At 44.5% G+C, this 25694-nt stretch overlaps 1 protein-coding gene across 1 annotated transcript in view; it reads right to left on the minus strand.

Moving 5' to 3' along the window:
- Nucleotides 1-8227: 8227 nt before the first annotated feature.
- Nucleotides 8228-25694, minus strand: part of DCAKD (dephospho-CoA kinase domain containing) — a 41821-nt gene continuing 24354 nt past the window's right edge. Inside the window, exon 5 of the mRNA XM_073607724.1 lies at nucleotides 8228-9194. Within this exon, the coding sequence (XP_073463825.1) occupies nucleotides 8909-9194 (286 nt within the window). The 3' untranslated portion in view covers nucleotides 8228-8908. The remainder of the gene's footprint in view (nucleotides 9195-25694) is intronic.

The raw sequence follows: 25694 nt of genomic DNA on the forward strand, positions 1-25694 counted from the left end.
CTAGGATTTTTTCCAACGGATGTTGGCTCAAACTTGTCTTGCATACACACGGGCACACAAAGTTGTCGGAAAATCCGATCGTTCTGAACGCGGTGACGTAAAACACGTACGTCGGGACTATAAACGGGGCAGTGGCCAATAGCTTTCATCTCTTTATTTATTCTGAGCATGCGTGGCACTTTGACCATCGGATTTGTGTACACACGATCGGAATTTCCGACAACTGATTTTGTTGTCGGAAAATTTTATATCCTGCTCTCAAACTTTGTGTGTCGGAAAATCCGATGCAAAATGTGTGATGGAGCCTACACACGGTCGGAATTTCCGACAACAAGGTCCTATCACACATTTTCCATTGGAAAATCTGACCGTGTGTACGGGGCATAAGACTTGGATGCAATTAAAGTTCATGTGCGTGTAAAGGCAGGCATCCCAATACTTTTGGAAATATAATGTATGTGCGGCCGCACCTTCTTGACAGAAGTATATCTAATGATCAAATTCTGTCCAATGGGCTTGTTGGAAATTTTTTCTCAATCAGCAGCTGCAGCAAAAGGGCTGCAGCCACTGCTCAGTGTATTGTGAGAGTCCCTACTTTCAGAATACAATGTTTCAGCAGTGAGGATTCCTCTATTCACCTTGATTGTGTGGACAGAGGAATCCATTTGTTTTTTGGGCTGAACGAAAAGAAAAACGATCCATCTATGGCCAACCTAAGGCCCACCACGTACAGTAAATGATCCAACCCCAACCAAACCTTCCTTCCTACAAGGAACCATTCCATAAATGTGCACAATCTTTTCTGCTGCGGACACTTCCTGTCAAACTGGTCTCCGGGGGGAGAACTGATCTTTTGGGGTTGATAAACTAAAGGCAAATAGACTGTGCACTTTTGCAAGTGCAGTTGCTCCAGAGCTTAGTAAATGATGGGAAGCTCTGATGACTTCCATCATCCAATCGTGTGCAAGCAAAAATGTTCTTTTTTTTATTTTCCTTGCATGTGATTGGGTATTCTTTGTAAAGTGATCTTCATCTTGTTTACTAAGCTCTGAGGCAACTGCACTTCCAAAGTGCACAGTCCATTTGCCTTTAGTAAATCCACCGCAATTAATCCAATTCATCTGGCTGACTTCTAATGTTTTCCAGAGCGGCTACTGCCTAGGTGGTCTTCACAGTGAATAAACTTGCCCGCTCTGCCATAATGACTGTGCCCCTTTATGGAAAGATCAGAAAGATATCTCAGTAGGTAATGTTTTTGTAAAAGCTGATTTTTATTTTATTTTGATAAATACCACAAAGAAAATGACGTGACTCATATAAAAAGCTTTCTAACCCGACATGTTTTCTAATAAAGGTGGCTGGCACAACATCCCATCTATAAAAATGACACACATCGCCAGCCATTAAATGTATTTCTATGCCTGGCATGGCTGTATGTGTGTGGGCACCTTCTCCTGTCTGGCACAGCGAGTGACAGGTCTGGCATTGAGGAGGAGAAAACTGATGGAGATTTCTGGAGAGGTTGCACATGGGACTGGCATACAGCAAAGTGAGGAGGAAGATGTTCGTGGAACTCGGCTGGAGAGGCTTTGTAGATTCCCAGAGGAGAAGTGCCAAACCATCGCCTGATCGTCATACACCGAGGATAAAAATGGGGCAAAGGGACCCATTCTATTTCCATTGTCCATGTCTTGTGCTTGCTATGCACGCTGCTGCTCTTTGCAGTTGCGAAAAAAATTAGACATAGCCCAGAGTAAAAAAAACAAAAAAGATGTATACAAATGAGGGAACTCTATTTATCATAAAGTACTTGTGGGTCAGAGCCAAAAGCCGCAGGGTCAGGGGTACTCAGCCTCAAATTGAACGAACCATTTTTTCTTATTTTTCCTATTTTTAGCCATTTGTGGAAAGAGGAGCTGTAGAAAGGGTGTACAGGGAGTGTTTAGAGGAGTCACAAGACTCACTCTAGTTCACAAAACATGAACCCATCTTTCCTTTTTTGATTGGTGGCCTGTTATGTCCAGTCAGAATTGTAATACTATGCCCAAACCATGGTGACTGATATGCTTTCATGTGCTTTAATATGCCCCAGTAGAAGTCCTAGTAGGACGAAACACGTATGGCTTTGCTTTCTTTCTCTCCACATTGCCTTTTTTATCTGTGATCACAATTTTATTGTATGCTGGTTTTTATGAAATAAACACCTGACTTGTAGTATTGGGACGCCTGCCTTTACACGCACATGAACTTTAATGGCATCCCAGTCTTAGTCCGTAGGGTTCAATATTGAGTTGGCCCACCCTTTGCAACGATAACAGCTTCAACTCTTCTGGGAAGGCTGTCCACAAGGTTTAGGAGTATGTCTATGGGAATGTTTGACCATTCTTCTAGAAGCGCATTAGTGAGGGCAGGCACTGATGTTGGATGAGAAGGCCTGGCTTTCAGTCTCCGCTATCGGGTTGAGGTCAGAACTCTGTGCGGGCCAGTCAAGTTCCTCCACCCCAAACTCTCTCATCCATGTCTTTATGGACCTTGCTTTGTGCACTGGTCCAAATCATTTGGTGGAGGGGGGATTATGGTGTGGGGTTGTTTTTCAGGCATTGGGCTTGGCTCCTTTGTTCCAGTGAAGGGAACTGTGGTTGCAAACCCTTACAGACCACTTTAACCTACAAGTAAGCCTAGATTAAGGCTTACCTGTAGGTGCAAGAAATGCACGGTTAAGGAGATATTTTCCTAAAAACGGGCACGATGTCTACGGCACATGTGCGCGGTAGACAACGGCGCAGGCGCACTGAGTGTGCCGTTAGTGAAGGCGATTATGCCGTGCGCCGGAGTGACGTCATCGCTGCTCCGGCCAGTCACAGCGCCGGAGCAGCGATACCCGGAAGTCACTACGGGTATCATGGCAGCGACGGAGGACGTGAACGAGGGTCGCTTCGGGGGCTTCGATCTCAGGTAAGTAATTCCTAAAGAGCTAGTATGCTATGCATACTAGCTCATTATGCCTTTGTTCTGTAGGGTGTTTTTTTTTTTGACAGGGTTTACTTCCTCTTTAAGGCGTCAGCATATCAAGACATTTTGGACCATTTTATGCTCCCAACTTTGTGGGAACAGTTTGGGGATAGTCCCTTCCTTTTCCAATATGAATGCACAAAGCAAAGTCCATAAAGACATGGATGAGCGAGTTTGGGATGGAGGAACTTTACTGGTATGCACAGAGTCCTGACCTCAACCCAATAGAACAACTTCAGGATAAATTAGAGCAGAGACTATGAGCCAGGCCTTCTCTTCCACATCAGTGTCTGACTTCACAAATGCACTACTGGAAGAATGGCCAAACATTCCCAGAAGAGTTGAAGCTGTTATCGCTCCAAAGGGTGGGCCAACTCCACATTAAACCCTACGGACTAAGATTGGGATGCCATTAAAGTTCATGTGCGTGTAAAGGCAGGCGTACCAATACTTTTGGTAATACAGTGTACATCTGGCCACCCATTTTTTTACATGATGGGGATTACATGGGTCCCATTTTCCTCCATCACAAGATAGAGAAAAAAAGAGAAAAAAAACTTAATGGACTTGGGTGTCACATATGTGACATGCGTTTTTGTTCTGATCTGAATCAGAAGGGGATAAGTCTAATGCCGCGTACACACGAGCGGACTTTACGGCGGACTTTGCCCGGCGGACTGGATTTCGTCGGACAATTCGATGTGTGTGGGCTCCAGCGGACTTTGTTTTCTCAAAAGTTGGACGGACTTAGATTTTAAACTTGTTTAAAATTTATCCGTTGAACTCGAGTCCGGTCGAAAAGTCCGCTCGTCTGTATGCTAGTTCGACGGACAAAAAGGCACGCTAGGGCAGCTATTGGCTACTGGCTATGAACTTCCTTGTTTTAGTCCGGTCGTACGTCATCACGTACGAATTCGACGGACTTTGGTGGATTGTGTGTAGGCAAGTCCGTTCATTCACAAAGTCCGTCGGAAAGTACGTCGAAAAATCCGCCGGGCAAAGTCCGCCGTAAAGTCCGCTCGTGTGTACGCGGCATTACAGATGGAATAGAGGGAGCGCGTGTGAAAGGGCCCTTTGACTTGACACTTTAAGGGCTCATTCTCACATGAGGTTGGGGCAGGTAAAACCCAGTGGTTGCATTGTAGTTTTACCGCCCTCCTCCCCAACCTCTACAGGCAGTAGGGGGGGGGGTACACATGCCATGGTCGCAATGCTTTGCTTTAGGGTCACAGCAGGAATTATACCAATTTGTTGCTGCCGCCTGCCAATTGCAACCAATCCAAATGAATGGGTCACTCTGCAGTGATAAAAGGGTAAAGCAGCTAGTGAGGATTGAACACCTCCTCACTGACTGTCAAATGCTCTCTGAAGAGTGATCCGAATAGCGATAGCTCTTCATAGAGCACTGCTAGTGCGAACAAGCCCTAAAAGTAAATGTGATTATAGAACAGGCAGCACAAGGAACTCCGATGGGGAGGGTGTCCATTCTACGATGACAGGTGGAAGGGGCTTAGTGCTAAGGGTGGGGCTTAGAGTGGAAGAATGGTGTAATGCTCAGTGCTAATAGTATGAACAGTCCTGTATCAATTATAAAAGTGATATGATTTAGGTAGAGTGACCCTTTAAATAAGGATGTGTGTGCTTGGTGCCAACCCATCTTGTGTTGGTATACATTGGGGTATTGTGTTCATCTCTTCTTTAGTGGTAATAATGGTTTGTCCGTGTCCAGCAACTCCTGGGTTACACGCTCAGCACTCCGGTCACGTAACCAGAGAGAGATGTGCTGTGACGGCCATAGGACTGGGTGGTCTCCCTCCTTTCCGCTGATCCGTGTTTGATCAGGAAAAGAACAATCTGATAAAATCCGCCCCCTGCCCCTTCTCCTGGGTCGATAAACACCTCTCATCTTCACTAACAAGCAGCGAAAACCAAACTGTGTCACACTGCCACCCACTGACCACATCGGAGACTTTCATTCACAGCAGCACATCGCCGGTCATAGATAAAAGCCTCTGCACATAGTATACCTGACTCTTTAAAGGAAATGTAAACCCGATCACTAAGTTCTCATATAAGCGTTAACATTCTAATGTCATTCAGCATTTTTTAAATCTGCAGCTTTAATGCATACTGAGAAAGGCCATGCGGCCGTCGCCGGAGGGCATGCTGAAAAAGGAAAGCCCATGAGGCCATCGCCAGAGGGCATGCTGAAAAAGGCCATGCAGCCACCATTGGAGGGAATGCTGAGGAAGGCCATGCAGCCATCACCGGTGGGCATGTTGACAAAGGTCATGTGGCCATCGCCGGAGGGCATGCTGAGAAAGGCCATGCAGCCGTCACTGGGGGGCATTCTGAGAAACGCCATGCAGCCATCACCAGAGGGCATGGTGAGAAAGGCCATGCAGACAAAAAAATGGCTGCAAAGAGACTACAGGGGAATAGCAGCACTAAAATGCAACAAAAGATAAGAAAAAGTGAAAACAAGTACTCTATTAAAATAGCGACAATGTGTATGATACACCATGCTTCAGTCAACTAAACATCATTTAGTTTACATTCACTTTAAAGCCTGTGAATCATTGACACTAACATGAGACATACAGTGCCTTGAAAAATTATTCATACCCCTTGAAATTTTCCATATTTTGTCATGTTACAACCAATGTGATAGACCAACACAAAGTGGCATATAATTGTGAAGTGGAAGGAAAATTATAAATGGTTTAAACAAATTGTTTACAAATGATTATCTGAAAAGTGTGGCGTGCATTTGTATTCATCCCCTCTGAGTCAATACTTTGTAGAACCACCTTTCTCTGCAATTACAGCTGCAAGTCTTTTTGGGGATGTCTCTACCAGCTTTGCACATCTAGAGAGTGACATTTTTGCCCGTTTTTCTTTGCAAAATATCTCAAGCTCTGTCAGATTCAATGGAGAGCGTCTGTGAACTGCAATTTTCAAGTCTTGCCACAGATTCGCCATTCTAACACATGAATATGCTTTGATCTAAACCATTCCATTTCAGCTCTGGCTGTATGTTTAGGGTTGTTGTCCTGCTGGAAAGTGACCCCCCACCCCAGTCTCAATTCTTTTGCAGACTCTAACAGGTTTTCTTCTATGATTGCCTGTATTTGTCTCCATCCATCTTCCCATCAACTCTGACCAGCTTCCCTGTCCCTGCTGAAGAAAAGTATCCCCACAACATGATGCTGCCACCACCACGTTTCACAGTGGGGATGGTGTGTTCAGGGTGATGTGCAGTGTTTGTTTTCTTCCACACATAGCGTTTTGCTTTTCGGCCAAAAAGTTAATTTTTAGTCTCATCTGACCAGAGCATCTTCTTCCACATGTTTGCTGTGTCCCCAACATGGCTTCTTGCAAACTGCAAATGGGACTTCTTGTGGCTTTCTTTCTACAATATCTTTCTTCTTGCCACTCTTCTATAAAGGCCAGATTTGTGAAGTGCATAACTAATAGTTGTCCTGTGGACAGATTCTCCCACCTGAGCTGTGGATCTCTGCAGCTCCTCCAGAGTTACCATGGGCCTCTTGGCTGCTTCTCTGATTAAGGCTCTCCTTGCCCAACCTGTCAGTTTAGGTGAACGGCCATGTCTTGGTAGGTTTGCAGTTGTGCCATACTCTTTCCATTTTCAGATGATGGATTGAGCAGTGCTCTGTGAGATGTTCAAAGCTTGGGATATTTTTCTATAACCTAACCCTGCTTTAAACTTCTCCACAACTTTATCCCTGAGCTACCTGGTGTGTTCCTTGGCCTTCATGATGCTGTTTATTCACTAAGGTTCTCTAACAAACCTCTTTTTTTTTTCTCACTAGAAACAAAAAAAGACTGAAAATTTTGAAAAAAACAAAACAAAACAAAACAAAACAAAACAATTTTTTTTTACTTTCATCTATAAAACATATTCAATAAAAAATTTAAAAAAATCAAATTTCTCCATAAATTTTGGGCAAATGTATTCTGCTACATGTTTTTGTATATTGATTGATTTGCATGAAAGTTTTAGTGTTTACAAACTTTGGGATATATACTGAAATTATTATTTTTTTTATACTAGTAATGGCGGTGGTTTTCAAAGTGATTTCTCAACAAAATAAAGCATGGAGACATGGATGAATGGTGGAGTTTACTTGGAATTTAAAAAATTAAGCATTTTCAGTTTGTGATGCTCACTGCAGTGTAGTTCTGTTTTAATTATCTCTACATTTTTGGAATTGCCCTCCACAGAACTTCCACTGTACAGATACACTATATTGTCAAAAGTATTGGGATGCCTGCCTTTGCACATGAACTGTAATGGTATCCTAGTCTTAGACCCCATACACACTATTAGATTTTCTGCAGATTTTTGTCTTCAGATTTACCAAAATCATGTAGTGCAAGGGCCTGCCTGATTGCATACAATTTGAAACTCTTAAGGTTTGACCTCATATTATATGGTTTTGGTAAATCTGAAGACAAAAGTCTGCAGAAAATCTAATAGTGTGTATGGGTCTTTAGTCTGTAGGGTTCAATATTGAGTTGGCCCTTTGCAGCTATAACAGCTTCAAGGTTTAGAAGTGTGTTTATGGGAATGTTTGACCATTCTTCCAGAAGCGTATTTGTGAAGTTAGGCACTGATGTTCAGCCCAAAGGTGTTCTATCAGGTTGAGGTCAGGACTCTGTGCAGACCAGTCAAGTTCCTCCACCACAAACTCACTCATCCATGTCTTTAATGTCCTTATAGAGCTTGCTTTGTGCACTGGTGTGCAGTCATGTTGAAACATGACTGTTCCTACAGAGTTGGAAGCATGAAATGGTACAAAATGTCTTGATATGCTGACGTCTTAAGAGTTTTTCTTCACTGGAACTAAGGGGCTAAGCCCAACCGCTGAAAAAAACCCCCACACCATAATTCCCCCTCCACCAAATCATTTTGAGGGGTGGCCTAATACTTTTAGCAATATAGTGTGGATGAGCAAGGAACTTGACTGGCCTTCACAGATTCCTGGGAAGGCAATGAACTCATCAGCTGCAAAGAGAACTCACAAGATTCTAGAGTTCTGTTGGGCTTTACCCCATTCCCGACTCTATCCAAAACTAAAAGTTTGGGTATAGATAGACTTTCAACTGTATTGTAAATCAAAGTGTCTACATGTGGAGTTCTTTTCTAGAGGGTAGGTCTGCTTTAAGAACACAGCTTAGAATGAAGCGCTAGTTCACCTAATTATTTTATTGTCTTATTCCTTGAACCAGAGATTAAATATACTCCACTTTCCAAAATTTCTCTTTTAAAATCAAAATTGCACATAATAAAATGCATTAGCAATCCTCCCTATATTTAAAAAAAATCCATAGAAATTACTTGCCGAGCTGTTAGTTTAAAAAATATGCTACTTATTGATCTGTGGAAGACTGACAAATACCAGTGTTTACCTTTTTTTCTGAATGCTATAAAATGTAAAGCTTTTTTTGGCTTTGATAAGAAGTAATGGAGAGCTTCTCTCGATCAGTGGCTGCAGCCTCTGATCAGTGTATTCTGACAGCAACGGGTCCTGGGTTATCGTGGTGGGTGGATTCCTCCATCCACTTCATCTGTATGGATGGAGGAACCTGACAGGCTGAAATAAAAAGAAATAGAAAATTCCCTTCTATGGCCAGTTTTAGGGGCTGATTTTTTTTTAACAGCCATCCAGTAGAGGGGCTATAAACCACGGATGGATTCAAGATTAAGTCTACCCGAGCTGCACACATGAATTTGGTAATCTTTCTTGCCTTCCACCACATTTTGGATTATCTGAGAATACACTGTTAAAAGCAGTTAAAATCCTTTTCAAGGCATGTACAAGAAAAAAAAATTGTCACAGTCATTAGGTCATGCTGCCCTTGTCTTGGCTCATTACTGCCATAATCGCCGGACGAGGTGCCACATTAAAGCCACAAGCCCAGCAGCCATGGCCACTGCGGCAATTCGAGTGGGTAGATAGCCTAAGGATGACTCCAGTTTGGTGTGGAGCTGTAGAACTTGTCGCCTCGTACTGTCTCTGTCTCCGGAGTTGTCGATAACGTGGTCAGCAAGTGGAAGTTTGCTGTCAATTGGTAGCTGTGCTGCTAGACGGTTCTGGACCTCTTCCTTTGACAGGCCACTCCTCCGAATCAGCCGCTCCACTTGCGTCTGGGGGTCACTGCCAAACACAAAACAGGAACAATAAAGCTTGTGTCAAAAAAATGGATAATGGTTCTCTGTGTCCCTATGAGGCCCCTTGAAGCCATGGTCCTGGCTGTACATGGCCAAATCTGAGATTAAGCCTCAGCTCCTTCAGGTAAGTCCACCAAAAAGGGGTTATAGCTGGGCCTGCTGTACAGGACCAGACCCAATCAGTTTAGCAGGGTTCCTAAACAGGGAGGGTAATCGGTTAGGCGGGAACTCAACTACTGAAGTAGCTATAATAACTAGACATGTGCACTGCCAAAAAATGTGTTCATTTTCGTTTCATTTGTTTATTTTTTTTTTTCGTTTTTCGGGTCATTCGTTATGATCACAATTTGTACATTTGCACATTCACACATTTGTACATTCATAAATTAGTACATTCGCACATTCATAAATTCGTACATTTGTACATTCATAGAATTCATAAATTTGTACATTCGTAAATTTGTACATTCGCACATTCGTAAATTCATAAATTCGTACATTCGTAAATTCGTACATTTGCACATTTGTATATTCGTAAATTCGTACATTCGTACATTTGTAAATTCGAAAATTTGTATGATCGTAAATTTGTACTTTTGTAAATTTGTAAATTTGTAAATTCGAAATTTGAAAATCCAAAAATTCGAAAATCTGGAATATTAACTAACTATTAAATTATAGGTATTGTAATTTCCTTTCAAATTTGGCTGTTAGTGAACGTAACTAATATGAATTTATCCGAAATAACGAATGCCGCATCTAAACAAATGGAACGGAACAAATTAATAATAAATAATAATAATAAAAAGTTTTTATTATTATTATTTATTATTATTAATTCATTACATTCCATTCGTTTGGATACGGCATTCGTTATTTTGGATAATTCGTAACTTTGGATAAATTTGTATGTGTTACGTTCACTAACAGCCAAATTTGAAAGGAAAGGACATTACAATACCTATAATTTAATAGTTAGTAATAGTTAAGTTATTATTAGTTAATTATTATTTCAGATTTCCGAATTTACAAATTTACGAATTCATTAATTTACGAATGTACGAATATACGCATTTACGAATGTACGAACTTACGTATGTATGAATATACGAATTTACGAATATTTGGGAAAATTTGTCAAACGGGTTTTCGTTAATTCAGATATTTGGATTAATTAACGAATTTGTCGAAACTTGTTAAAAGACGAATTCGGAACGAAATGAATTGCACATAACCTGAAAAGCTGAATAGCTGAAAGTTGGCTTCCCATCCTCTCCCTCCTGCCAGCTTTCAGCCACACAGGGAGATTGGTTCCTGTAACTGTGCCCTCACCGAACCGATCACCCTCCCTGTCCAGAATCCTCTTAACTCTGCTGCCCCATTTGCCTCTGTTTCCCCAGCGTGCCGACTTTCCTCTTCCTCCCACCGGCTTTCAGCTGCTACAGAGGAAAACTACAGGGGATTGGTTCCAGTAAATGCACCCAGGTGGCACTCTTTGTCTTTAGTCGAAAAGGACCCCACTTATTGTGTGTAGTATAGGCTACAATGGTGAATTACAGCTTCACTATTGGCCACACGAAGGTGGCATTCGTTTGAGCCAAACTGGACCATAGTAAGTGCTTCATCTCATTCCTGGAGTTTATTACTGCAAATCTACCCTTCCTTCTCGCCACAGTGTTGCAGGTGCTCACAGGACCTTTGCCAAGCCATTTAATTATTTTGGCATACAACAAGTGGCAGCCCGTCCATAGGGGCGCATAGGCGCCACCCCCTATTCATGCGTCCGGCCCCCTAATCTACATGCTGGGACGCATGGATTTTAACAGGGTTTATTTATTTTTTTAAGCACATGATTAGAGCATGAGGCTCTAATTGGCTTCAAAAAAGGGTGCCCCCCCCCAAAAAAAATACACCACTGGATACAACAGTGAATTTTTTTAAAACACTGACCATTATTAGGGTTTATTTCAATATAGAAATGTGTCTCCTGGACCTATCTATTCCCTCACAAGGACAAGCACAGAACTTAGTTGGAAATCCTCTAGAGCCCTTTCTTGGATTTCCGTCAGTGTTAATTTCGACGACTGGGGAACAAAGCCATGGGAAAAGCAGGAGGAGCCAAAGCCGCAGCCGCAGATGTCCACAGGGAGGTTTCCTGCACCGCTCCTGTGTGAACTTAGGCTCAAAATCACTATGACAAGCATGGGTTCATAAAGGGGGGGAAACCACATACGATTCAGACAGGAATCGCACTGAATTTGCGCCTATTCATTTTGTATGGACGCAAATCACACCTCAAAGTATCAGTACTCAGTATCAGCAAGTACTTGACGGAATGTATCGGTACTCATACTCGCCAATAAAAAAAAGGGTATCAGTGCATCCCTACTGTCTACCATATCAACAAGGCAACTACCGAATTTTTAACATCTGTCCACATAGGTGCAGAGGAAAGTGGTGATTCGTTGACACAGTGATCACATTTTTTTAAATGTTTTAGGGCACCCCCTATGTTTATATGTTAGCTCCTCTCTCCTTCAAGTGGCTGTAACCCTCTAATATACCCAGTATAGTGACTGGCCTCAGGTGTCGGGGGTATTTTCATGAGAACTCGTGAAAATACTTGGTATCGGCGCATCGTTAGTAGACAGTATATAACGTTACCTCCATGGGCGTAGCATAAGGGTTTGCAGGGGTCACAAACGCAACCCCGCCCCTAGCTCCAGGGGGCCCCTGCAGCCTCCCTGTCATATTATCATATCCTCTACAAGGTCCAGCTTCGATTTGCCCTAGGGCCCCACAGCCACGCTCCAGTACTGGGCTTCCACTTTGCCTTCCACAGTCCACACCCTTCTGTTCTCATTGGCTGGGGAGAAGCTTTGAGCCATTTCCTGAATGCAGAGGAGCATGGGGGGAGAACAGCCCAGGATGCGGAAGTGTCAGTGCTGCGTGCTGGCAACATGGAATGGTAACCAAGTTAAGAGGAGGAGAGTGCCGTCCTGTAGCCACGATGGGACCGATGTCACTGATGAAGTATGACACTGCTCAGTGTCTTCTAGTCACTAGCTGGGATTCTCTGTACCCCCCACCCGAGGATGTCCGCTTACCCCACTTTCCTGACAACTGGGGAAAAGACACACACCTCCGGGAGGTGACCTTCCCCCAACACCTGCCAACACTGACAGAGAAACCTTCAGAAATTGCTAAAACAAATCCCTTAGCACCTCCTAAGGGGCCCCTGAGGGGCTGCAGGATCCAGATTTCATGTCACATGGCTTTGCCCCCCCAGATCTAAGTTTTGCCCCCCCCCCCCAAAGCCCCCTGACCGCCCCCTCCACCCTGGATGCTATGCCCGCTGCTGAGCTTCTTTCCCATTACAGCACTCTATACTGCTCCTCCTCCGCAGGGCTGAAATCACATTCCTTTACAACACAGCCAGTCAGCCATGATCTGCACAGGGTGTATCTGCCTACTGCAACTACAGTGCCATTCTGACCAGGGGATTTCACAGGTCAGAACAGCAACATAAAAGCCAGATACACCCTGTGAAGGCTGATAGACTGTGTGTAAAGGAATGAAAGGATTTCAGCCCTGTGTATTGTGGGGGGGGGGGGGGAGAGCTGTTTACAGTGCCGGAATGGGAAAGGAGCTCTGCCAGATGACCTGCCAGGGCTCTCTGTCCTCTGATTCTCCAGCAGTGATCCCTGTCCTCTGATTCTCCAGCAGTGATCCCTGTCCTCTGATGCTCCAGCGGTGACCCCTGTCCTCTGATGCTCCAGCGGTGACCCCCCTGTCCTCTGATGCTCCAGCGGTGACCCCCCTGTCCTCTGATGCTCCAGCAGTGATCCCTGTCCTCTGATGCTCCAGCAGTGATCCCTGTCCTCTGATGCTCCAGCGGTGTCCCCCCTGTCCTCTGATGCTCCAGCAGTGATCCCTGTCCTCTGATGCTCCAGCAGTGATCCCTGTCCTCTGATGCTCCAGCAGTGATCCCTGTCCTCTGTTGCTCCAGCGGTGACACCCCTGTCCTCTGATGCTCCAGCGGTGACACCCCTGTCCTCTGATGCTCCAGGGGTGACACCCCTGTCCTCTGATGCTCCAGCGGTGACACCCCTGTCCTCTGATGCTCCAGGGGTGACCCCTGTCCTCTGATGCTCCAGGGGTGACCCCTGTCCTCTGATGCTCCAGGGGTGACCCCTGTCCTCTGATGCTCCAGGGGTGACCCCTGTCCTCTAATGTAAGGAGGAACTCTGGGAACTCTAAACTCTTAAGCCACTTAGAGTATCTTGGTGTATGGTGGGTGTATCTGCACACACGGTGGAAGTGGTGGGTGGTAGTGGGGGGCCCAGGTCAACTTTTGCATCGGGGCCCACAAACTTCAAGCTACCCCTCTGGTTACCTCTAAAACAAAACAAAAATGCACTGTATTAGCAATATATATGGAATTCTTTGGTCTGTTTAAATGGTGTTGTTTACTGTGTGATGGTTATTCTTGGTACTTAATAACCTATATTTGTGTGTGAACGATCTGAGAGTCATGGAATATTTCTATAATGGAATATTCCCCTTTCCTTTTTTTATTTCAATTTAAAATGAGTACTATGTGAAAGTTTTTGTTCTTTATGACAAATTTGTATTCTGTAATAATTGTTTTTTTTTTTCTATTATTGAAAAACGATTAATAAAAGATTAATAAAAATGACCCGATTCAAAAAAAAGATAGAATCTTTCTTAACTGCACAGATTACATTTCAGCGTAGAGCTTGGCGAATTTTTTCCACTAACTGCTCTGCTAATCTATGTACTCTTTTCTTCTTTTTTATACTGTTACTATCACTCTATATGTATCTGCCAATGGCAGTTTGTTTGTACCTTACCTAAAACCCAATAAAGAGATAATGGAAAAAAAATGAAAAAGACAGAATGTGGTACCTATGCTAACTGGTAAGTGTATTTTAACGTTGAGAGACAGAATAGCAACAAAAATATCCAGAAAAACAAATTTCAAAAAAGTTATAACTTGATTTGCATTTTAACCTCCCTGGCGGTTTTCCCGAGTGTGGCTCGGGGTTAAAATTCAGTACCATTAGCGGTAACCCCGAGCCACACTCGGGATCGCATTGCAGGATCCTGGGGCGGCGTTACTTACCTTGTCCCCGGGATCCTGCGATGTCCCCCGCAGTGTCTGCGGGCTCCGTCCTCCTCCGAAGCCTCTCCGTGCCAGGCTCCGTTCCCTGCGAGCGTCGCGACGCACGGGGGCGGAGCCTGGCGGCAAATTCAAAAAACTGTCAAAATCATAACACATACAGTACTGTAATCTTACAGATTACAGTACTGTATGAAATGATTTCACATCCCTTTTGTCCCCAGTGCTCTGGCCCATGCCCTGCATGCAGTTTTATATGATATACACTGTTCTTTCTGCCTGGAAACTGGAGATTGTCCATAGCAACCAAAAAGTGTCCCTTTACGTCAAAAGTGGCTTTAGACCAGCTAGAAAACAGCGATAATAAATTAGAACACTTGCAGAATTGAGCGATAGTGAATTGTGGGGAAATTTATTTTATTACTATTTTTTAAAATTTTTTTTAATTATTTATTTTTATTTATTATATTATAATTTATGTTTTTGTGTTTCAAACTTTATCATACCCGGGATATCTACTAGACTCTGGTTTGGACAGATTTAAGTGTGTTATTGTTAAGATTTACAGACCTACAATATAAAACGCCAAATTTCCATGCAAAATAATGGTACCGCTTTCAGCACCTAAAATCCGAAATAATCATACCGCCAGGGAGGTTAATGAGTGAAATAAGTATTTGGCCCCTTCACAAAACATGACTTAGTACTTGGTGGCAAAATCCTTGTTGGCAATCACAGAGGTCAGACGTTTCTTGTAGTTTGTAGTTGGCCACCAGGTTTGCTCACATCTCAGGAGGGATTTTGTCCCACTCCTCTTTGCAGATCCTCTCCAAGTCATTAAGGTTTTGAGCAAAGGCGTGCCCACGGGGTGTGCCCAGGCACACCCTAATCATCCCTGTGCTCTGTCTGTGTTTCACACCTTTTGTTTTGTGCTGACTGCCTGCAACATGTCCCTGTGTAACTCAGTCCCCAACCCTGCCTGGGGTCGGGTCCGGTCGGCAAAAACAGCTGTGTGCTGCGAGTTGGAGGATTGAGCAGGGAGGGAACTAGGACCACAGCCGTGGAGTAACCCAGCCGGGAGCGCATTTGCCGATGCAGTTTCTACAGTTCCGGCTGCAGGTCCCGCAGGCGCCTGCGGAGTGATCTACATGTGCACTCCGCCCCCCTCCGGCCTTTCTCTCCCTTAGATCCCTTTCACACTCAGGTGTTTTTCAAGTGCTACAGTGCTAAAAATAACGCCTGTAAAGCGCCTGAAAAAAGCCTCAGCTGAAAACCCAGTGTGAAAGCCCGAGTGTTTTCACACTGGGGTGCTGCGCTGGCAGGGCATCACAAAAAGCCCTGCCAGCAGCTTCTTTGCAGCGGTGTAGGAGTGGTGAATATGAAGCTCCTCCCCCTCCACCGCTCCTCTTTAGCGCCACTTTACCGCTGACGCCCAGGGCGGCTCAGTGTGAAAGGGGTCTTAGAAGCAGCGGGCTAGCCTGGATAGCGGCAGGCGAGTGGCTTCAGGCAGCCTGCTAGATCGAGGTGAGTGAGAGAGACAGCACTGAGCAGGGCAGCGGGTGGGCAAATGATGCACCAAAAAACAAAAAAATAGCCAACCAATTGATGAACCTTACCCTGGCTTGTCAATATATATATATATATATATATATATATATATATATATATATATATATATATATATATATATATATATATATATATATTACATACTTTTTTGCTGACAAGCCAGGGTTCATATGGTTTTAATTGTATATGTAATTATATATATATTACATATACAATTAAAACTATATGAACCTTGGCTTGTCAGCAAAACAGTGCGTATATATATATATATATATATATATATATATATATATATATATATATATATATATATATATATATATATATATATATATATATATATATATATATAATACTACATTTCTTTGGTGTAAAAAAATAAATCCCCTAGCTTGTCAGCCAAAAGGTGTGTATTTATTTTTCTATACCTATATACTACATGTCTTTGGTATAAAAAAAATATAAATCCCAAGTGTATATTAACACTTCCCATATGCCCACAGCTCCAATATATGGTGGACGGAAAGCAGTGCCAAATGTGGGTTAACGTACCTGTACATCAGCCCACAATGGAGCAGTGGCGGCTGATGCTCAAAATTTTTGGGGAGGGGGGTGCAAACAAATTGAAAAAAAAACCCTTCAATTGCAGCCACTGTGCCCATCAAACGCAGCTACTGTGCCCAACAATTGCCGCCACTATGCCATCAAACGCAGCCACTGTACCATCAGACGCAGCCACTGTGCCCATCAAACTCAGCCACTGTGCCATCAAACTCAGCCACTGTACCCATAAATTGCAGCCACTGTGCCATCGAACGCAGCTACTGTACCCATCAATTGCTGCCAGTGTGCCAATCAATTGCTGTCACTGTGCCCATCAATTGCCTGATGGGGTCTCTATTGTCACTGGGTGATCTATTAATGCTGGGGAAGTCTATTACTGCTGGTGGAATCTATTGTTTCTGGGGAGGTCAATTGTTGATGGGAGAATACTACTGTTGAGGGAGGGGGCTTATGTTGCTGGCATAGGTGTGCGCAGGGGGTGTGCCAGGTGTGCCTGGGCACACCCTAATCACTCTGTGCAGTGCCAATTTCCCCTACTGCCCAGGCTTCCCTCTGTGTTGCGCCCCCCGCAGTGCTACTGGTTTCTTTCCTCTCCTCCTCCCCCTGGCTCTTAAGGAGAATGTTTCAGGATGAAAAGCAGGGGAAAGGGCTAGCCCATGGGTGCTCAACCTGTGGCCCTCCAGCTGTTACGGAACTACAAGTCCAATGAGACATTGCAAGCTGCGGACAGTTACAAGTATGACTTTCAAAGGCAGAGGCATGATGGGACTTGTAGTTCCCCAACAGCTGGAGGGCCACAGGTTGAGCACCCATATCTAGTCAATATGTCATTTACTGGCCCCTTCCTTTTCTGAATGAACATAGAGAGCACACTCGCTCTCTGTGTTCATTCATAACTGAAGCATATTAAACTGTGATTACTATGCTTCAATTTGTGAATAAACAGGAAACGGCTCAGTACAGAGCTCCTCCCATTCATTCCCTGTGCAGTGCAGTTGAGGCTGCAGAGAAAGGGGTGTGTGTTTGAGCTTTGGGGTGCACACCCTAATACAATGGGCTGCGCACACCTATGGTTGCTGGCTGCTGGAGAGTATATTGATACTGGATGCTGGGAGATCTATTGTTGCTGGGGGGGGGGGGTATTTTCTTGTGTGGTGATATATTGTTGCTGGGGGGATCTATTTTGCTGGGGAGATCTATTGTTAATGGGAAGGATCTATTGTTGCTGGGAGGGATCTATTGTTGCTGAGGGAATCTATTGTTGCTGGGGGATCTAACACATTTATTCAAAGCAGTAAATACAATTCAGGATATTAAAACATGACACTTATTAAAAAAAATCCTACTTACTGTGCAGTTTTTAAAATTGTTTATTTGATTCAGAAATGTATTTAAAAGATTTATGTTAAAAGATTATTGCAGAGATCTTGCATGGAGCCCCAGACCGAGGGAGATTGACAGTTATTTTGTGTTTCATCCATTTGCAAATAATCACATCAACTGTTGTCACCCTCTCACCAAGTTGCTTGGCGATGGTCTTGTAGCCCATTTCAGCCTTGTGTAGGTCTACAATCTTACCCCTGACATCCATGGACAGCTCTTTGGCCTTGGCCATGGTGGAGAGGTTGGAATCTGATTGATTGCTTCTGTGGACAGATGTAATTTATACAGGTAACAAGCTGAGATTAGGAGCACTCCCTTTAAGGGAGTGTTCCTGATCTCAGCTTCCCACCTGTATAGAATTGATGGGGATCAAATACTTATTTCACTCATTAAAATGCAAATTAATTTAGAACTTTTTTGAAATGCATTTTTCAGGAAATTTTTGTTGTTATTCTGTCTCTCACTGTTAAAATAAACCTACCATTAAAATTATAGACTGATCATTTCTTTGTCAGTGGACAAACGTACAAAATCAGCAGGGGATCAAATCATTTTTTTTCCTCACTGTATACTACAGCTGGTTGGCTCCATTGCGCAAAATTACGTACCTGTACGTGATTTTGTTCAACAGCCACTGGGGGGCACGCGCACCCGCTGGAGCCGCGATCGCACGCTGATTGGCCACAGGGGGAGCCAATCAGCGGGCACGGCGGACATCTCGTCCACCCACGATCGCTCCCCACAGAGATAGAATGGCGGTCTGCCGATGTAAACAAGGCAGACCGCCATGCTGTCAGGCATGGACACTGTGATCTTTGCTAATTATAATTGGTGGCACGGTGGTGTAGTGGGTAGCACTAGCAGTAAAAAGGGTCGCTGGTTCGAATCCCAACCACGACACTACCTGCCTGGAGTTTGCATGTTCTCCCTGTGCCTGTGTGGGTTTCCTCCGGGTATTCCGGTTTCCTCCCACACTCTAAAGACATGCTGGTAGGTTAATTGAATCCTGTCTAAATTGGCCCTATTATATGAATGTGAGTTAGGGACCTTAGATTGTAATCTCCTTGAGGGTAGGGACTGATGTGAATGTACAATGTATATGTAAAGCGCTGCGTAATTTGGCGGCGCTGTACAAGTACCTTAAATAAATAATAATTAGGAACACGGATCACTGTGTCCATGCAGTGAGCTCATCCCCCCTACAGTAAGAAAGCACAAACAGGGAACACACTTAGCCCTTTGATTGTCCCTGATGTTAACCCCTTCCTGCCAGTGTCATTTATACAATGTCAGTGCATATTTTTAGCACTGATCACTGTAATAATGCCACTGGTTCCCAAAAAAAGTGTCAGTTAGGTGTCCCATTTGTCCACCGCAATGTCACAGTCCCGCCTGAGCATGGGTCCTCGTAGGTCTTGTCTGAGCTGCTCCCTCTGCTCTGTCTTAGGTTACACCCCAGATCAGCCCCAGTGTGACTTCTATCCATCACAATATTTGATCCATTAGTGAGAAAAGAAAAACACCCTAATGAGCCAGACTACTTGAAATTCTTCTCGGCTGAAGTGGAATTTGTTAGTATTAATTGGTTCTGATTCTTCAGACTTCTCTGTCCACAGACTCTTAATGAGCTGCTTTATCCTGACAAATCAATGCTCTTACTTCCCCTTTATATCTATTGCGACCGCTCAATTGTTATGATGAAGACGCAGAGGCCAGGCTGCAGCACATAAGCACTAGATCCGAAGTGTAAGCCCACCCGAATGTGACAACTCAGTGTTGAGTAGTCACTGGCACTTTAATCATCAAGTGGACGCTCACCCTTTAACCACTTCCCGCCCGGCCTATAGCAAAAAGGCGGCTGGGCGGTGGTTCAGCTAACCTGACTGGGCGTCATATGACGTCCTGCAGGATAACAGCCGCCGCGCCCCCGTGGTGGCGCGCATCGCGGCGATCGGTGGAGTGGTGTGTCAGTCTGACACACTGCTCCACCGATCTCGGTAAAGATCCTCCGGCAGAGGCTCTTTACAATGTGATCAGCTGTGTCCAATCACGGCTGATCACGATGTAAACAGGAAGAGCCGTTGATCGGCTTTTCCTCACCCGCGTCTGACAGACATGAGTAGAGGAGAGCCGATCGGTGGCTCTCCTGACAGGGGGGGTGTGCGCTGATTGTTTATCAGCGCAGTCCCCCCCTCAGATGACCACACTGGACCACCAGGGCCACCACTAGGGCCACCAGGGAAGGGGGCAACATGTGGATGGCCAGGTATGTACCCCATGGCCATCCACAAATGAATGCCCAATCTGTGCCAATCAGTGCCCACAAATGGGCACTGATTGGCACCAGTATGTACAAACACAGTGATGCCCAGCAATGCCACCCATCAGTATCATCAGTGCCACCCATCAGTGACAGTGCAACCCATCAGTGCCACCTGTCAGTGCCCATCCATGCCCATCAGTGCCCATCCGTGCCACCTATCAGTGCCACCCATAAGTACCCATCAGTGCCGCCTACAAGTGCAATCAGTGCCACCTACAAGTGCCCATCAGTGCCGCCTATGAGTGCCCATCAGTGCCACCTACAAGTGCCCATCAGTGCCACCTACAAGTCCCCATCAGTGCCACCTACAAGTCCCCATCAGTGCCACCTACAAGTGCCCATCAGTGCCGCCTGAGTCCCCATCAGTGCCGCCTGAGTCCCCATCAGTGCCGCCTATGAGTCCCCATCAGTGCTGCATACCAGTGCCACCTATCAGTGCCCATCAGTGCCACCTATCAGTGCCCATCAGTGCCACCTTATCAGTGCCCATCAGTGCCATCTTATCAGTGACGATTATTGAAGGAGAAAACTTACTTTTTTACAAAAAATTTTAACAGAAACAAAGAAAAACTTGTTTTTTTTCAAAATTTTCGGTCTTTTTTTATTTGTTGCGCAAAAAATAAAAATCCCAGAGGTGATCAAATGCCACCAAAAGAAAGCTCTATTTGTGGGAACAAAATGATAAAAAAATGTGTCTGGGTACAGTGTAGCATGACCGCGCAATTGTCATTCAAATTGCGACAGCGCTGAAAGCTGAAAATTGGCCTGGGCAGGAAGGTGTCTAAGTGCCTGGTATTGAAGTGGTTAATGACTCTGAACATGAAGCAATCATATAACACATGGACTTTGGCTGTCCAGAAACCAGCATTGGAAACTGCCAGCTATTTACCAGCAACGTCATGCAACTTATGGTGCTGCTCAGTCCCCCTTGTGCTATTTACATCTTTCACAGCATCAGAGCACAAAGGAATCATTCCCTAGTCACGCTTTACAATCACAAGGCACAAATAGCATGAGGGGGGGCTGAGCTGCATGGTGTTGCTGGTATACAGCCAGCAGTTTCCAATGAGTTTCAGAAATCTACTGCACAGAGAATTATACAAAGCTAAGCGGGGCCATAACTTTACAACGGGATAAAGCAACTTTACAGGAAGACTTAGTGGGCCCTACTGACAAGTCCAGTGCACTACTAATGCCCTGTACACACAATCGCACATTCCGACAACAAAATCCATCTGATTTTTTCCGACGGATGTTGGCTCAAACTTGTCTTGCATACACACGGTCACACAAAGTTGGTCGGAAATGCCAAACGTCAAGAACGCGGTGACGTACAACACGTATGACGGGCCGAGAAAAATTAAGTTCTATAGGCAGTGCGGCTCTTCTGCTTGATTCTGAGCATGCGTGGAACTTTGTGTGTCGGAATTGTCTACACACGATTGGAATTTATGCAAACGGATTTTGTTGTCGGAAAATTTTAGATCCAGCTCTCAAACTTTGTGTGTCGGAAATTCTGATGGAAAAAGTCCGATGGAGCCTACACACGGTCGGAATTTCCGACAACAAGCTCAGATCGCACACTGTCCATGTTTTAATACATTTGGGGTGAACACCCTAATACAATAGGTTGCTGTCAGGGCTGGGCTCAGCCCTTCCTTCTCTGAGCTGGCCGCTCAGCTGTCGGCTAATTGCCAGCTCCCATTTCTCTCCACAGTTACTCAGCTGTTGATGATCCTGCTCGTCAGTCCTGCCTACTTAAACCGTCCAGTCCATAGGAGCTCTGCCTTCGCCTTGGTCAACATCACAGAAATTTTCTCCTGCAATCCTGTTCAAGACTTGCTTTGCTGACATTCCTTCTGGCTCCAGATCCTGCTTGCTGTTCCACTACATCGATCCCCAACTTCTGGCTTGGCTGACTATCCGTTCCGGTTACTGAACTCTGGCTATGTTTTGACTACGTTTGTTCTTTTTACTTTTATTATTAAACAAGTGTGATTTAACTGTACTTCTGTCTCTGTCTGATTTCATGGTTTCTGACAATTGCGCACACCTATGCTAGGGGGAGAACCTCTGGGGGAGTCTTGGATGGAAGAATGATCTGGGGGTCCTAGTAGATCACAGGCTCAACAATAGCATGCAATGCCAAGCTACAGCAAGCAAAGCTAGCAGACTATTAGCATGCATTCAAAGGGGTATTTAATCAAGAGATAAAACTATAATTCTACAACTGTACAGAACACTGGTTAAACCACATATTGAGTATGTCATTCAGTTCTGGTTACCAGTCCTCAGGAAGAATGTGCTGAAACTGGAGAGAGTCCAAAGAAGGACAACAAAGCTAATAAGGGGGCTGGAGAACCTCGGTTATGAGAAATGACTACAAACATTTAAGGTATTCTCCCTGGAGAAGGGATGCTTAAAGTGGTTGTAAAGGCAGAAGGTTTTTTTTTATCTTAATGCATTCTATGCATTAAGATAAAAAGCACTCTGTGTGCAGCAGCCCCCCCTAATATTTTCATGAGCCCCATCTCTATCCAGCGATGTCCAAAAGTGCCTCGGCTTTTCATGACTCTCCCTCCTGATTGGCTGAGACACACCAGTGGCGCCATTGGCTCCAGCTGCTGTCAAACTCAGTTAGCCAAATCGGGAGAGAGAGGGGGCGGGGCTGAACCACAGCTCCATATCTGAATGATTACATGGAGCTGCAGCTCAGCTTGGGTACCTATATAGCAAGCTGCTTGCTGTGGGGGCACTCAATAGGAGGGAGGGGCCAGGAGCTCCAGCCAGGGACCTGAGAAGAGGAGGATCTGGGCTGCTCTGTGCAAAACCACTACACAGAGCAGGTAAGTATAATATGTTTATGTTTTTAATGGGAAAAAGAAAACAAAAGTTTACAATCACTTTAAGAGAAGATACAGTATGATTGTAATTTACAAATATCTAAATGGTTGTTCTAGCACAGAGAGAAAACTATTAAAAGTCTTAGGTCACTTAAGAAGACATGTGGCCACTCAATAAAGTTGGGTGAGAAGCGGGTTAACCTTCAACTGTATAGGGGATTCTTTACTGTCAGAGCAGTAAGGATGAGGAACTCCCTTTCACAATTGGTGGTGTCAGCAGGGAGTGTCAATAATTTCTAAAAACGTTGAGATGGGCATCTCAGTAAACGCAATATACAGAGATAGGGGAAATTATAGTGATGTAAACACATACACACATTGAACTGGATGGTCTGGTGTCTTTAATCAACCTCACCAACTATGTAACTGTAGAATTAAGACTTTAGCATTTGGTAATTACACTTTTATTGTAAAATACCTGAAGTGATTCTAAAGGCTCATTTTTTTTTTAACCACTTCAGCCCCGGACCATTTGGCTGCCCAAAGACCAGAGCGTTTTTTGCGATTTGGCACTGCGTCGCTTTAACTGACAATAGCGTGGTCCTGCGACGTTGTACCCAAACAAAATTTATGTCCTTTTTTCCCACAAATAGAGCTTCCTTTTGGTGGTATTTGATCACCTCTGCATTTTTTATTTTTTTGCGCTATAAACAAAAAAAGAGCGACAATTTTGAAAAAAAAACGCAGTATTTTTGCTCTAATAAATATCCCCCAAAAATATATATAAAAAACATTTTTTTCCTCAGTTTAGGCCGATATGTATTCTTCTACATATTTTTGGTAAAAAAAAAAAAAAAAAAATCGCAATAAGCGTACATTGATTGGTTTGCGCTAAATTTATAGCGTCTACAAAATAGGAGATAGTTTTATGGCATTTTTATTTATAATTTTTTTTTTATTAGTAATAGCGGTGATCTGCGATTTTTATCGGACTGCGACATTATGGCGGACACGTCGGACATTTTTGACACATTTTTGGGACCATTGTCATTTATACAGCAATTAGTGCAATTAAAAATGCATTGATTACTGTGTAAATGGCAGTGAAGGGGTTAAACACTAGGGGGCAGTGAAGGGGTTAAGTGTGTCCTAGGGAGTGATTCTAACTGTGAGGGGGGCTGGGCTTGAACACACAGGACAGTGATCACTGCTCTGGAACACAGAGAGCAGTAGATCACTGTCCTGTCACTAGGCAGAATGGGGAATGCTTTGTTTACATCAGCATCTCCCTGTTCTTCCTCTCCGTGACACGATCGCGGGCACCCGGCAGACATCGAGTCCGCGGGACCCGTGGTCACAGTCACGGAGACCGCGGCGGGCACGCGCCTCCGGCGGCGCGCTCACACTCACGACACTTTTTAAAAGGGGACGTACCTGTACACCCTTTTGCCTGCCAGTGCAATTCTGCCGACGTACATCGGCGTGCGCTGGTCGGCAAGCGATCAATAAAAAAACATGTTATACTTATCTGCTCTTTGCAATAGTTTTGCACAGAGATGCCCCGATTCTCCTCTTCTCAGGCCCCCCCGCCAGCACTCCTGGCCTCTTCCCCCTGTCGAGGGCCCCGAGAGCAAGCTGCTTTCTCGGGGGGCACTGGTGTGTGCTCACTCCTGAGCATCTTATGAACACACAGAGGGAGGCTGGGCACTGCCCCCCCTCTTCCTCAACGCTGGCTGCGATAGCAGCAGGAGCCAATAGCTCCCGCTGCTGTATCTGAGCCAATTTTTTACCTTAATGCATATAATACATTAAGGTAAAAAACATTATGCCCTTAGAACTTCGTTAACAGTATTTTTTAATGAATACATTAATGCATTCATTGAGGTTTTTTAAATCTTACTGTAGTTCAACTTAAAGGCTACAATGATGTATAGTGTACTGAGGGTGACCTAATATGTCTCGGAGTATAAATTCTACACTAACTATTGCACAGCATATACTGGGAAAGAGACTGTTATATACATGTTTGGAAATACAGTAAAACCTTGGACTGCGCGCATAATTAGTTCCAGAAACATGCTGGTAATCCAAAGGACTCGTATATCAAAGCGCATTTCCCCATAAGAAATAATGGAAACTCAAATGATTAGTTCCACAACCTTTTAGGGCTCCATCACACGGACGTGTCCATGTACGGAGCCCACTCTGCTCAGCGGGGGATCGCTCCTTCGATCCCCGCTGAGCAGGCAGATGACAGGTCCGTCTCCGCACACTGTGCAGCGACGAACCTGTCAGAGCGCCGCTCTCCCCAATGGGGGATCGGATGAAGACAGACCGTAGAGTCCATCGTCACCCGATCCGATCCGCAGACGGATGGAAAAGTAGGTTTTTCCTCCATCACACTTTTTCGGATCGGAGTGGGTCAGATGTCAGCGGACAGGTCACCACTGACATCCGACGCTCCATAGAGGCCTATGGAGCGTCCGTTCAGGTCCGCCTAAAAAACTGACAGGCGGACCTGAAAGGATCGTCCGTGTGAAAGAGGCCTTATTCATAGGTCCTTCAGTTTATAGTCCATATAAAAAGATTATAGCAATGTGATAGGTTGTGCGTTTGCAGGACGGGAAAAAAAACTCCTGCAAGCAGCATCTTTGGAGCGGT

Source organism: Aquarana catesbeiana, linkage group LG12 (genome assembly GCF_042186555.1).
Source record: "Aquarana catesbeiana isolate 2022-GZ linkage group LG12, ASM4218655v1, whole genome shotgun sequence".
Classification (NCBI taxonomy): Eukaryota; Metazoa; Chordata; class Amphibia; order Anura; family Ranidae; genus Aquarana; species Aquarana catesbeiana.